Source organism: Eubalaena glacialis, chromosome 3, assembly GCF_028564815.1.
Source record: "Eubalaena glacialis isolate mEubGla1 chromosome 3, mEubGla1.1.hap2.+ XY, whole genome shotgun sequence".
NCBI classification, from domain to species: Eukaryota; Metazoa; Chordata; class Mammalia; order Artiodactyla; family Balaenidae; genus Eubalaena; species Eubalaena glacialis.
Window position 1 is genome coordinate 158,846,143 of NC_083718.1, and position 13,138 is coordinate 158,859,280.

The 13,138-nt window shown below is 56.8% G+C and overlaps 1 protein-coding gene across 8 annotated transcripts in view; it reads left to right on the top strand.

Annotated features, from left to right (window-relative positions):
- The window catches only part of ERI3 (ERI1 exoribonuclease family member 3), a 128,642-nt gene that overhangs the window by 103,172 nt on the left and 12,332 nt on the right, over positions 1–13,138 (top strand). For 7 of the 8 annotated variants that reach the window (XM_061186665.1, XM_061186670.1, XM_061186671.1 and 4 more), the window contains one exon: positions 144–243. The exons of the other annotated variant lie outside the window; for it this stretch is intronic. In XM_061186665.1, the coding sequence (XP_061042648.1) occupies positions 144–243 (100 nt within the window). The remainder of the gene's footprint in view (positions 1–143; positions 244–13,138) is intronic. 8 annotated transcript variants of the gene reach the window in all.

A 13,138-nucleotide genomic window follows, 5' to 3' on the forward strand; every position in this document is an offset into this window, starting at 1 on the left:
CCCAGCAAGGGGACTCTCATGAAGTGGCATGATGAGAGTAAGCCCTTGCTGGGAAGACATGGGGGGCTGGGGGTGTTGGTGAGTGATGGGATTGGGTCAGGGGTCAGGGCCTCTGGTAACCACTCTTGCCTCCTGTCTTCCAGGCTTACAGCTTCGCCATGGGCTGCTGGCCCAAGAATGGACTTCTAGACATGAACAAGGGCCTCAGCCTGCAACACATAGGCCGGCCCCACAGCGGCATTGGTCAGTCCCTCCACATATCCCCCGGGCAACTCGGTCCGTCCCCTGCCCACATGCCCCAGTCCCCTGGCACACAGAGGGGTTCCGTGGCTCATTCAGTGCTCCAGCCGGGTGCTCTCCTTAGCTGGGGGGAGCAGGGAATGGGGGTGGAGTGAGGGGAGAGTGGAATCTGACCATTGGAAAGGATCTCTCAAAACAACATTCAAGAGGAGGCTGGGGTCTGGGCTTTGGGTGGGTCACAGGTGGCCTTGGATTCAGGCCAAGGGATCCTGCCCTTGGCTGCATCTCTGATGGGTGATGTCCTCAGAGGGGTGGGCACATGTCAGCTTACCCAACCCCCGTGGAGCTAGAGAAGGCTGTTTAATATTGTTTCAAGTCTGTGGCCACTAAACTGGGCGATCAATGGGAGTTAAGGAGATGAATTATTTAAACCTCACCAGCTTTTAATTAGTCAGGGTCCTTCTGACCGATGGCTCTGTCCACAGGGTATTGAACTCCCCCGTAGGAGCAGCAGCCTCCATTGAGCGATGCCTGGGTTGGGAGGGGCCACTTGGGGTACCAGATGGGGGTGCACCCTCAGGGGGATTCCTGCATGGGAGGGGGCTGGTTCTAGGCATTGGAGGCTCTGCTAGCTTCTTATATTATCATTGTGGATATGTGTCTGTGAGTGTATGTGTGTGTGAATGGCACCTTCAGCTGCATGTCTCCGTGTTTGTCTAGGGGTTTATATGTGTCCATGTATGTGTATCTTTTTTGAGGGATGCGTGTATGTGTGTATGTGTAACAGTGTATCTATATACATTTTCCTGGGGGCACCTGTCTGTGTATGGAAGCAACCATCAGCCTGTATGTGTATCCATCAGAAAGTGTGTTTGTTCATTTCTGTGTATCTTATTTTGTGTGTGCATCTGCACACATGTGCATACAAATGCTTTCAAGCAGAGTACTTGACAGGTATAGGCTTTGTTCCAAGTGGGGAGGAGCAGGGGTGTCCCTGGGTGGTGCTACGACATTATCATAACCTGTGTACCTTTGGGGAGGTATGAGGGGGAGGGGACTGGCAAGGTAACACCGAAAGGGTCCAGTCACCTGCTACAGACTGGCCCCTAATCCTGTCCGCGGACATCACAGGTGCCTAGTGGAGCTGGGCATGCTGAGTGGATGTTCCTGTCCTCAGGGAGCTCACATCCTGGGAGGAGACAGAGACTTAACTGGGCAGTTGCCACCCAGGGTACTCAGGGTGGTGATAGAAACTCCTGGGCTGCCCCAGGGGAGGTTTCCCCTGTCCTCAGTTGCCAAGTGGCTTCTACTTCTTCATTTACATTTCACTGACTTCAGGGACGCCCCATATCATTCTTATTGGCCCCCAAGGCTCTCCTGGGGTCCAGGGGGAAAGAGAAAGTGGTCAACGGGCCTGGGGAATTGGGAGTACCCCACAACCACTGCTGTTCCCTCCCACAGGAGTTATTTCGTACAGCCTAGAGGAGACCCCAAACCTAGCAAGCTGATAGGCCTTGGAGGTCAGCAGAAAGTTTCCTAGAGAAGATGAGACTTGAGTCAGGGGATCCCTGAAGGATGAATAGGAGCTTGCTAGGCAGGCAGATGGAGGAAGGGTTTTCCACTTTGGGGAAACTGTGTGTACAAAAGCCCAAGGGCAGGAGGAAGCCTGACATGCTGAGAGGATAATTTTGGACGTCTGCAAGTAGTTTGCCGTGACTGGAGTGGGACATTTGGGTTAGGAAACGGCTAGAAAATAAACGGGGAACAAGCCAGCCTTGAATGCCAGGTTAGAGGGTGTGGCTTTTTGTGAGGTTTTGAGGAGACAGGAAGTTCGTGAGTGAGATAAGGACAGGATCAGAGCTCTGATCCAGAATCAGTGAGGCAGTTGGTGCTGTACACACTAGTTCTAAGTAGGTGCTCAACAAATGCTATGGTAGATGAATGGACAGTTAGTGAGTGAGTGAGTGGATGAATCAGTGCAAGCGTGACGGGAAAGGGAGGGACCAGAGAACCAAGGCCACTGAGAAGACTTGCATTGGCCCAGGGAAGGAGGAGCTGCCAGAAACTGAGTCTGCCTGGTGGGAGGGGCTGGCAGGACTGCGTTAATGCACCCCACGCAGCCTTGAGTTGGGTGCCCTGCTTCAGTGTATCTGTCCTGGGGCTGTTTGTGAGAGGAAGGGGTTCCTTGTTCCCACTTTCTGCTGCCTCCTGGGACTCAGTGATGTCGTTCTTGTTGGTTCACCCATGTTGACTCTGGGGTGGGACCCCTGAAGTATTCCCTCTTTCTTCAGAGAAGAAGGTTTTTCCATCTGGGTGGGCCCCAGGGGACAGCCCAAGGCTATGGGTGACAATGAAGTCAGGGCTTTGGAGCCAGAAGCAGTTCAGGCCCCGTGACCTTAGACAAGGGCCAATGCTACCTGCCTCTCCGGGCTGTTGGGAAAGCTCAGCGAGGTCCCCTGTGTGAAGGGCCTGTGTGGTCTGAGCACACAGTGGCTGCTCAAGGAGCTGCCTCCTCTGTCGCTCTGCCCATGCCAGGGTCTCCCCAGGGTACTGGGGGCTCCTGGCACTTGGTCCTTGTATCTGTGAATGAAGAGGGCTGCCCTGCCAGCTCCTGGCTGGCTCTGAGGTGTGAGTGAGGGTGCTTGGAAGGAGCGGGGGGGGGGGATGCAGGGCATTAATTGGGCTGGGAGAGGCGGGGAGGGGAGGTGCGGGTTTTGAGCGGTGAGGTTAATGGCCCTCGCGCCAAAGAGACAGCTTTAATGAGCTTCAGCTGGCGGTGCCCCGAGTTACTGTGCGTGCTAAAAGGGTCGCGCTGTAAGAGTTTGATGTGGACTGTTTCCCAGCCCTGGGGTCAGGGGTCAGCTCCTGTCAGTGGCCACTCAGGCTGGTCCTCAGTGACATGGTGCTAATTAACTGTGTGAGGAGCTGCCAGCCCGAAGTGGGGAGTGGTATGTATCTTGCTGGGAGGTGAGGCGGCACTGGTGACGCTGGGGAAGGGCTCTGCAGACCCCACAGCCTGGCCCTCTCCAGGAGCTGCTGGCTTCTTCCACAATGCCGTGGGGGGCAGTGGCGGGGTGTGCAGATCACCGAGGACCCTGGGCCCTGGAGGGATCTTCTGAGTCTCCTTCTAAGGTATGTGTGGCAGGGGAAGCCTGTGGGGCCTACCTGGCGGGGACTCCTGCTGAGCATTGGGGTGGAGGAGGCGCTGACAGAGTAAGGGGGCAGGCGTGCTGGAGGCTTGGGCTGCCGGGCAGGGCAGGGGCCTAGGCTGTGGAAGGGAGGGGCCCGCTGGGATCGGTGCGCCCGGCTGAGCTGTTTGAGGGGGAGCCGCAGGGTGTTTGGGTAGAGGAGTGACTGGTCAGAGTTGGGTTCCAGTCAGCGCCATCTGAGAGTTTGTATAGGGAGGACTAGTGAGGAGAAATCGCAGAAGGGGAGGCCACGGGCGTGGGGGGTGTGTGTAATAAGGCATGCGGGAGGTGGTAGTTAGTTCAGGGCTGGCAGTGGCCATGGGGAGGGAGGTGGTGGATGTCTGCTTTGCATCTACTGTGTGTCAGGAGCTGTGGTAGGTGCTGAACGTGTGTTGGGAGATGACAGCCACAGGGCCCTACCCCCACCCAGCTCACAGGTACGGTCGCCAGGATGGGGTGAGGGCTTGGCCCTGGAGACCGAGGAAGAGGTAGGGTTCAGGGATGGAGCTCCGGGCAGAGAGGGGGCTCGGGGGCTGTCCGAGTGGGCTCGTGGTTGGCGAGGGACGCCTCCTCCTGGGGGGCCAGATTTGCACTTGGGAGCCTGGTGAGCAGGGTGGCATGGAGAAGGTTGTAGGTGAGGGGACTGCACGTTTGTAGGACTGCTGACTGACTGGGTCAGCGGGCTCCGTCAGCGCTCTTGGCTCGGGCAGTTTCCGAGGCAGGGCGGCCTCCAGAGGGGACTGCTGAGTGGGCCTTCTTTCATTTCAGCAAGTGGTCAGCACGGCACTCACATTACCTGGGGGCGCTAATTTAATTTTCACACTCTCATGAAGGCAGGCATTATCGTTCCCATTTTACAGATTGGGAGGCTCAGGCTTAGTTAAGTGACTTGCTTGAGGTCACACAGGAGCCAGGATTCAAACCCAGGTCCACCTGAGCACAAAGCCTGTGTTCTCACCACCGTGCTGAACTAGGAGCACCTTTTTGGTCTTGGGCTTTGTGCTGCCAGCAGAGATGGTGAGGAAGAAAACAAGCTCACGTTCTGCATTTCCCTCAGTGTTGTGTAAAACACACAGGTCTTGACAATCTTCGGTAGCAGCACCTGAGGAAGAAAGGGGCGGGGGCATCTCCACCCTTCACCCTGCTACAGTCGCCCTTGGAGCCAGGGCCCTAACACTTGGCTTCCGGCCTCCTCCTGACCCCGACAGTTAGTTCTGCACTGTGATTTCTGTTTGCTCTCCACCTCGTGGCCCAGGAAAATCCTGCCCATATTCCAGGGGCCCCCTCCTCTGGGGATCTTGCCTGGCCCTCCCACTGTGAGCGCACAGAATACATCCCTGGACCCCATTTATACGTAATGATCAGGCCCTACGTAGTTGACCTCTCTAAGGGCGGGGCCTGGGCCTCCTTCCCTTCCTTCTTTTTGGAAGTCTGCACACGAAATGTCAGATTTCCCCTGTTGTTGGGACACAGAGGCCCCACAGACTGCTGGTGTCACAGGCGGGGAGAACAGTCGGAACCTTCCCTGGTGCCCAGCTAGGTGGTCCTGCCCTGGCTGCTTACCCTCTCTGCTCAGGGACTGGGGGCCCCAAAGGCTCCAGGTGAGACAGGATGGCCCGACACCGGGTGGGCTCTCTCAGGAGCTTGCTGCCCAGCACAGTTTGGCAAGAGAGCGGGCCGGCAGGTGGCAGGTGGGGCCTGGCCCTGGGGGGCAGTGCTGGCCTGTGGGCTCCCCTGAAGGAGTGGGGTGTCTATCAGAGTCCAGTCAGAGCACATTAGCTCTGTGACACGGATCTCATTAGCGCCCGTGAGAGGTGTCACTGCAGGAGAATCGTTGGTTCAGGGAGATGCTTGTACCAAAAGGAAGAAAGGACAGTGACAGCCTTTTCTCTGCCGCCTCCGCTGCCGCGCTCCCTGGGCTGCCCGCCCTCCTCCTCGTGGGGGGGTGGGGTGCTGGCTAATGAGCTCGTCTGCAGTACAGCTCTGCCTTTCCCTCCTTGAAGTTCCCCGGTCCCTCTGAAGACCTCGGCCCGGGATTAGCACACACCAAACGCCAGCCCCCCTCTTGCCCAGCAGGGAGTTCCTTCTGATCACCTGCTCCTGCTGCCGTGGCGAGAGAAAGAGGTGGAGCGAAGACAGAGCCACTGGGGGGCACCCTTGGAAGGCTTAAGCCCCTCTGCCTCCCTTGACAGAGTGACCATGCCCACCTCTCTGCAGTGGGCTCTTCCTTCCCAGAATTCCCATCTTCTCCTCCCCTCTCCTCCCCCATGACATCTCCTCCCCAGGCAGCGTCCCCATTCCTGTGGTGAACCCTCCTCCCAAGGCAGGGGAGAATGTGGGGACTCTGGCCAAGGGTCCAGCAGGTAGGATGTAGACCCGATCTGATCTTGGGCTTCCTGGCTGAGCTAGGGGCCTTCGGAATCAGTCAGAGCCCAGTCTGGGCTTTGGGTGACCTGAGGGTGGTGAAGAGTTGATATGAGGCTTCTGCAGACATGATAGCCCTGTCCTGGAGAGGCAGAGGGGTGCCTCGCCCCCTCCCCCCTGCTTTGGCCATCTTCAGGGCTGGGAGGGGAGGAGTCAGCACGGCTGCCTTATGAGGAGGCGTCAGAGACAGCTGGAGTGTGCTTGTTTCCCCAGCACTACCACTCCCCTACACCACCTCCCGCCTCTCCGCCCCATCCAGTTCTTTCTAGTGTGTCCCAGAGAAAGTGAGGAGCCAGGGGATGGCCAGCCACAAGGAGGGATAAATCTCCAGGCATTGACAGGGCCTCCACTGGCCTGCCTGCATTAGTGCTCAGGGCTGCTCACGCCTTCCCCCCTGAGCTGGCACCCTTGGAGTCCAAGGACATCTGAGGAACTGGTCCTTGCCAGATACCAGTCTCTAGTCTTCAGGAGCAACCACAGATGGAAAAATGGATGGACGGATGGATGAGTGTAGTGACAGGTAGATGGAGGAGGTTCTGGTGTATGTCTGTGTGTGTGAGATGCACTGGGAAGTACAATCTTTGTTTCCCTACCTTCCTAGCCCCAGGCCTGGCTTGGCCTCCCCTTGTCTCTCTCTGTATCTCCTGTCAAACCATCGCAGACGTAAATGACAAAGAAATCAGAAAGACAGATCAATGCTGGCCAAATTAGCACTTGCAGATAGACTGTGCGGGGATGTCAGCGCCCTGACCCCTGGTGATCTTGCAGCCTCCGCTGCTGATATTATGCAAATTGCATCCATCTGGCAGGACCTGCGTGCTGGCTGCTCCTGCTCAGAGGAGTAATGGGCTGGGGGTGGGCAGGAGTGTTGGAGCAAGAGTCTGAGTGTGTGCGTGTGTGTGCATGTGTGAGCATGTGCTTGAGTGTGTGCGAGGGCGTGCGGTGCCCACCAAGCACTGGGCGGTGATGGAGTGATTGACAGGGCAGATAAGGGGCTGCATTGGATTCCTTTGGGCTGGGGGATTAGGAGCAGCCACAGATGGGAGATAACCGGACTTCATTTCAGTTTATTTTCCTCCTTATCCCCTCTCCCCACCTTCACTCCCCGAAAAACACAGTCTCTGTAGTTTGTGTTTTCATCAATATTTGCAAGTCATTACCATTGGTTTAAGGTGAGAGACAATGTCAGGGCCCAGACCAGGCCAGCCCTTCCCCCAATCCTGTACAGGTCTGGTACCCTGAGAATTAATACCTAGAGCAGTCCAGTCAGCCTCCACTCCGGTGGTGTTCACAGCATCCCCTCCTTCCAAGCCCACAGTACTCAAGGGACGATCCATACCTCATGGACCAGCCCTACTAACCTACCTCATCTGACCTCAAGCCACCTGACAGTCCTTAAGCTGGGCCCCTGCCCCTCCCACCTGAAACTGCTGTGTGACATTCCTGCCCCCAAGTTTTGGTTCCAGCATTGGTGTTTCTGCCCCTGGTATCAGCTGGGTCCCCTGGGAGCTGCTCTTTTTTTCTGCAGGGCTCTGGACCCTTCTTCACAGCTCCTTCTGTCCTTGATACTATTGACCCAGCTGGACAAAGCGAGGCCTGTGGCCTGTGGAGAAGGGAATTTGTTTGGTCTGGTCTGAATCCGCCATCCACACCTGTATCCTTCCACAAGATTTGCTGAGTGCCAGATGTAGTACAGAGGACTTTATGTCTGTAATCTCATTGAATTCCCAAACCCTGTGAGATTGGGGCTGTCACCTCTACTGTATATAAGGAAACTGAGGCTCAAGAAGGTTGTCATGCACCCAAGGCAGCAGGAGAGCTAGAATTTAAACACACATTTCTCTAGAGTCAGAGCTCTTAACCACCAAGCTCTCCTGCCTCACTGCCATGCCACCAGCCGCAGACACTCACACATCGCCACGCCTGGATCTGTTTAAGGGAACCACCCTTACACAGTAGGCAGACAAATTCCTTCAGCTCCTAGCCTCTGAACACAGACCCTGACCCAGAGCAGACCCCCTGCCGGGCTGAAACAGCTGAACCAGCCAGAAGGGGACAGGATTCAAATGCATCTTGCCCTCAGGAGCTGTGTGTCTGAGACAGTTGGGCTGTAGCAAGAAGGACACACAGAGGACAGAATGCACCCAGCGGCTGAGCCAGCCCAGGGATATGTCACAGCACGTGGCATCCAGGACCCTGCAGCTCAGGGAGAGGTGCTGAGCTGCTCAGGCCAGCCAGCTGTGGCTGAGGGAATAGCTGTCCCAGGAGCCCTGCCAAAACTGGGTCCCTGCTGTACCCTCCCACCAGGCAGGGTTGGGAGCTGGGAGTGCTGGGGACATGTCCGGGGACATGTGTGCAAGGGGAGCTTGTCCTAATGAGGAGAACATGGCTGCTAGTTAGGCGAGGGGCGGGCGGGGAGCCGCAGAGCTGATTGAAGGCAGGGGCAGGGGTCAGACAATTAGGCCCAGATCCGGCCGTTTGATGTGAGTTCTGAGGCCTCAAAGCCTCCCTTCAGCCCGCTCCCTCCACTCCCTCCTCTCCCTCCTCTTTCCTTTCTTCTTCTGCCCAAAGGCAGGAGGGATGGAAACGCTTACTCTCACTGTTACTATTATTAAACTCTGCAGCAGGCCAGCCAGACCCCAGGACTCCTGCCCACAGGGGGCACCCCAGGCCCCCAGGAGGCTCCTTGGGCCCCAGGGGGGCATCTGGCCAGAAGCCAAGGCCAGCCCGAGGACAGGGACGAGATGAGCCCTAGGGCAGGGTAACCCTGCTGCCTCTCTTGCTTCTGAGGGAGTGAATAAGGTTGCCCAGTGGGGATTTGGTCCTGGGGCTGCCGGGGCCACATCCCAGGCCCGCTTAGACCATCACCTCCTGCAGCTGCCTGGTTCTTTCCTACTCTGCCCTGGGGGTTGGGGGTTAGGGCATGGATCATTCACGCTCATACCCCGTCACACAAATCTTTGTCTGCAGCAGTCACACCAGAACCTTGCCCCACAAGATAAAGATACATAGAGCCACATGGCTCCACAGTGCTGTCACAGTCATACACCAGAGCAGGTCCCCACCCCCCATATGAGGGCCACACGTACCATCACAGGGTCCTTACACCCACAGGGTCTTGCACAAAAGCCCTGACTGTCTCTGTGGCAGGGCTCTGGGAGCTAAGCCCCTCCCCTGGGGTAGCTGGGAACTGCAGCCCAACCTGGTGTCTAGGGTGGGTGGGTACCCTTCCAGTCCCCCATCCTAGGTAATAAGCCTTGAGAGCTGGTACTGACCAGAGAGTGGGAGGAAGCCAGATTGGGGGTGGGGCGGTGGGCAGTGGGTAGAGGGAGGGTGGGAGCAGAGATAAATGTTAGCTCATTTCTTCCGTAATTAGTTACTCCCTCATCCCCGCGTTGTAATTGTGAACAAGCTGTAATGTTTAATTAGTCTGTAAATGAAACCCCAATTTCATAATGGCCTGGCTGACAGGGCTAAGTGAGCAGGGGGGGAGGCAGAGGGGAGGTAATCGGGAGGGCCTGTGGGGGGGGGTGGGCAGCAGGCTCATGGGCTCACCTCCTCCCCTCTTCAGCCCCAGCCTGGCCTCTGTCAGGGGAGGCTCTGTGGCTGATCCAGTCCTTGCCCTCCTGCCTTTAACATCCTCTCCATTGGCCCTTCTTACCAGAGAAAGGAGAGGGAAGGGAAGGGTCCTGGCATCCTCCTTCCTCCCTCCCTCCCTCCCCTTCAATTCTCTGGTTGGGATACCACAGTCACAGCCCAAACTAGATGCTTCTTGTTGGAGAAGCTGGCTCTGGGGGGCCCAGGCCCTGTGACCCCAGCAAGGATGATCCTTCCTCCCTAGGTCCAACCTTCCCCCTCCCCAAGTCATCCTACTAAGAGGCCCTTGCTTGCTTGCCCCTGGACTTCAGGATCTGGCCCTACACCTCAAGGAGCCAGTGATTGGCATAGGACTGGCTCCTCCCCCTGCAGTCCGACTGCTAAACGGAATCAGCATCCGCGCTAGGCCTGCACCCCAGGCCAGACGTTACTCTCGGTAGGTATCTCCGCAGACTGCGATGAACCGTAGCTGCCGCAGGGGGGAGCCCCCGGCCCCATCGCGGCCTCATCGGCCTCTGCCTGTCTCCGCCACAGCATCCTCGCCGTCTGCACGCGCCCCCGCCCCGCCTGCTGCAGCCATAAATCTCAATTTACGAGGGTGGCCCTGGTGGGGGAGGGAGGCAGCGCCGCTAATGACGGCTCCTCAGCCGGATTTTTCATGTTGCACAGTCATAAATTTTTAAGAACAGCATGGGCAGCACGTTAGCGAGTTATCGAGGCTGCCTCCACGCTGGCTGCCTAGCTCCAAGAGGACGGAGACCCGGTAGGGCAGAGGAGGCATTTGGGGCAGGGGTGGGGCCCGGCAGTCAGGCTAGCCTGAAGGCAGGGGTAAGGCTGGGCCAAGCAAGCAGGCTAGCCTGAGCCTTCTCACAGGGCGGGGCAGTGCTGCCAGAGCAGCCCCGAGCCAAGGACAGGCGCATGGGCGGGATCAGCGTGCGGGCGCACAGCCCATGGCGTTGGGAGGCGCTGACGGATGCCTCTGCTCCAGGACTTGACACCATGATGGACGGAGAGCCTGGAGACACATGGATTTTCAAAGTGGCCACTTTGAATAGAATTACGCACCCCTGATCATGCGCACAATGAGGTCTCTGCCCCGGCAGAGCTACACTTGGTTCATAAACAAGGTGCCTTTTAGGATTGTCCTCAAGAACTAGGGTCCCTGGAGTCACCAAGGGAGATCCCTGGGGAAATGCCTCCACAGAGGGGTTAGATCTATGGATATGTGGGAACCAGGAGCCTGGAGCCAGGCTGACCTCATCCTGGTTACGGCCCATCACTTCAGGTTGTGTGGTCCTGGGTAAGTCATTCACCGTCCAGGGCCTCTGTTTTTTCCTCTTTAAAATGGGGCTGATGATGGCTCCTACCTCTCAGGCTTACTGTGAGGCTTACTATGAAAGTACTGTAACACCCTGCGTACAGGTTAGCTCGTTCCGTCTATTTAGATCTCTGGGGAAGGATCTCCCCAGAGAGAGATTCGCTCTCGTGCGGTCATTCACTCAGCAGGTGTTTGCTGGCATCTCGTGGGTGCCCCATCCAGTGCTGGGTTTTCAGAGGTGAGGCAGGTTCCTTCCTGGGGGGTGATGTGAGCATTGTGGCCGAGGCCGGTCGGTGTTCCCAGCCCTGGCCTGCCACGGGCACACCTAAGCTTCAGGGTGCTAAGGCCCGCACTGGCCCCCTCAGAAGCCTCCAGGCCAGATGCTCCCCTGAGTTTCCTGATCTGTGCAGTTGAAGGTTCATAATCTTGACCGCCTCTCCGGTGTCGCAGGCGCAAGGTCAGGCCATCAGATGCTGCTCAATTCGGCAGAGGTGGTGTGAGTGTGTGCTTGTGTCCGGGTGTTCAGGAGGACTCTGTGCTAATCCGCCAGGATGGATGCTGGTCATTCAGGGAGAAGAGCGCTCCCTTCTCAAGCCTCTCTCCTCGTGCCCCGTGTGCGGCAGCACAATGCCCTCCCTCATTTTCTGGAACCTGCCATGCCTTCACTCACCTCAGGGCCTTCCCACGTGGCTTTATTTTCCTTGGGAGCCCCCATTCCCACCCTTGGCCTAATCAAGTCCCACTCCTCCTGCAGAGCACAGCTCAGTTTGCTTTTCAGGGAAGCTTCCCTGACTCGTAGCCTTGGTCAGCGCCCCTCCTCTGTGCACTCCCCCTTTGGAGCATCCCATCACAGTCCTCATTAAGAGGTGGTTTAGTGCCTCTCTCCCCTACTAGATTGTAAGTTCCCTGAGGGCAGGAATTTATGTCTGTTATGTTCAGCTTGTATCCCCAAAGCATAACATACTGTCTGACTCTTGTGGGTAGATGGTGAGCAAAATGTGTTGTTTTGAATTGAGTTAAATTGAGCTGAGATGGCCCGGCCCACCCCTGGGTGCCAGGGCAGGGGGAGGGGGCTAGGGAAGTGCCTGGAGCTGAGGTGGTTCCCATTAGTCCTCATGATTAATTCACAGCCACACTGTGATGGAGTGGGCTTGTCCCCAGTCAGCGCCTCCGCTGGGGCCCACCTGTTAGCGACAAACAAACAAAGGGGATAAATAATGCATTGGGAGCTGAGCCAGGCAAGGCAGCGGTATTGAAATTAATAGGGATTAGCTGAGCAGCTTGAGGATGAAATATTTACCAGGTGGGACTGGGCTTAGGGAGGGCAGCCCCCCCACCAGAGTCCCCAGGCATCTCCAGGCCCTTCTCCAGGGCATCATTGGCGGGGAGTATGGAGCCCCAGCGCCACAACTTCCGCCCCCAGATGTCTTGGTTCAGGACAGGCTGGCCAGGTCACTTGAGAGCTCAGGTCCCAGCCAGTCTCCTGGCACAGCAGGTCCTGAGGAAATGAAAGTACTAGGAAGGAGTGGAGGTGGGGAAGGGGCCGAAGCCGCCGGCACGTTGGAATCTGAGGAAGGACCGAGACTGATTTTCAGGGCCTGGGCCTGTCTGGGCTTCAGGTGGCAGATGTCAGGGCTGGAGTAGGCTCACCTGTGATCTTGTCCCTCCACCCTTCCCTCTTTCTTTTCCTCCAGTCCTTCCTTCCCTACACTTAATACATATTTACCGAGGGCCTCTGTTGAGGTAAACTTAGTGCCCCCAAAGGGTTTGTGGTCCAGCAGGGAGTGACAGAGGCAGTCACATGGAGGAACATGGGTGCTGTGGGAACACACAGAAGGGGTTCCTAACGCCTACATGGGGGTGCAGGTAAGGCACCTCAGGAAACCACAGCAAGCCTCCATCCCTCAGGATAGACGAGGGGGCGCTCCAGCTGAGCAGTGGGGGAAGAGCTTCCCAGGCAGAAGGAAGAGCCCGTGAAAAAACACGTGAGGGAGAAGAGCCAGAACTCCGCGGTCCAACAGGAGAGTGGGAAGGATGAGTCCCGAGGGGGACACCTGGGCAGATCCCCAGAACTTAATGTAGAAGTTTGGATGCTATCCTGAGAGCAGTGAGGCACCGTTGGAAGTGGGGGTGATGGTTGTCGTTTTAATTATTAACTCTTAAACTTTTTACTTGGAACTCATTTTACATTTGCAGAAGCCTTTCTTACACAGCTTTCCCTAGTGTTAACATCTTACCCAATCATAGTACAACTATCACCACCAGGCCATTAACATTGGTATTACTTCACTGTTAACTAAACGAAAGGCCTTACTTCAGTTTCACCAGCATTTCTACTGATGTCCTTTTTCAGTTCCAGGATCATTGAAGG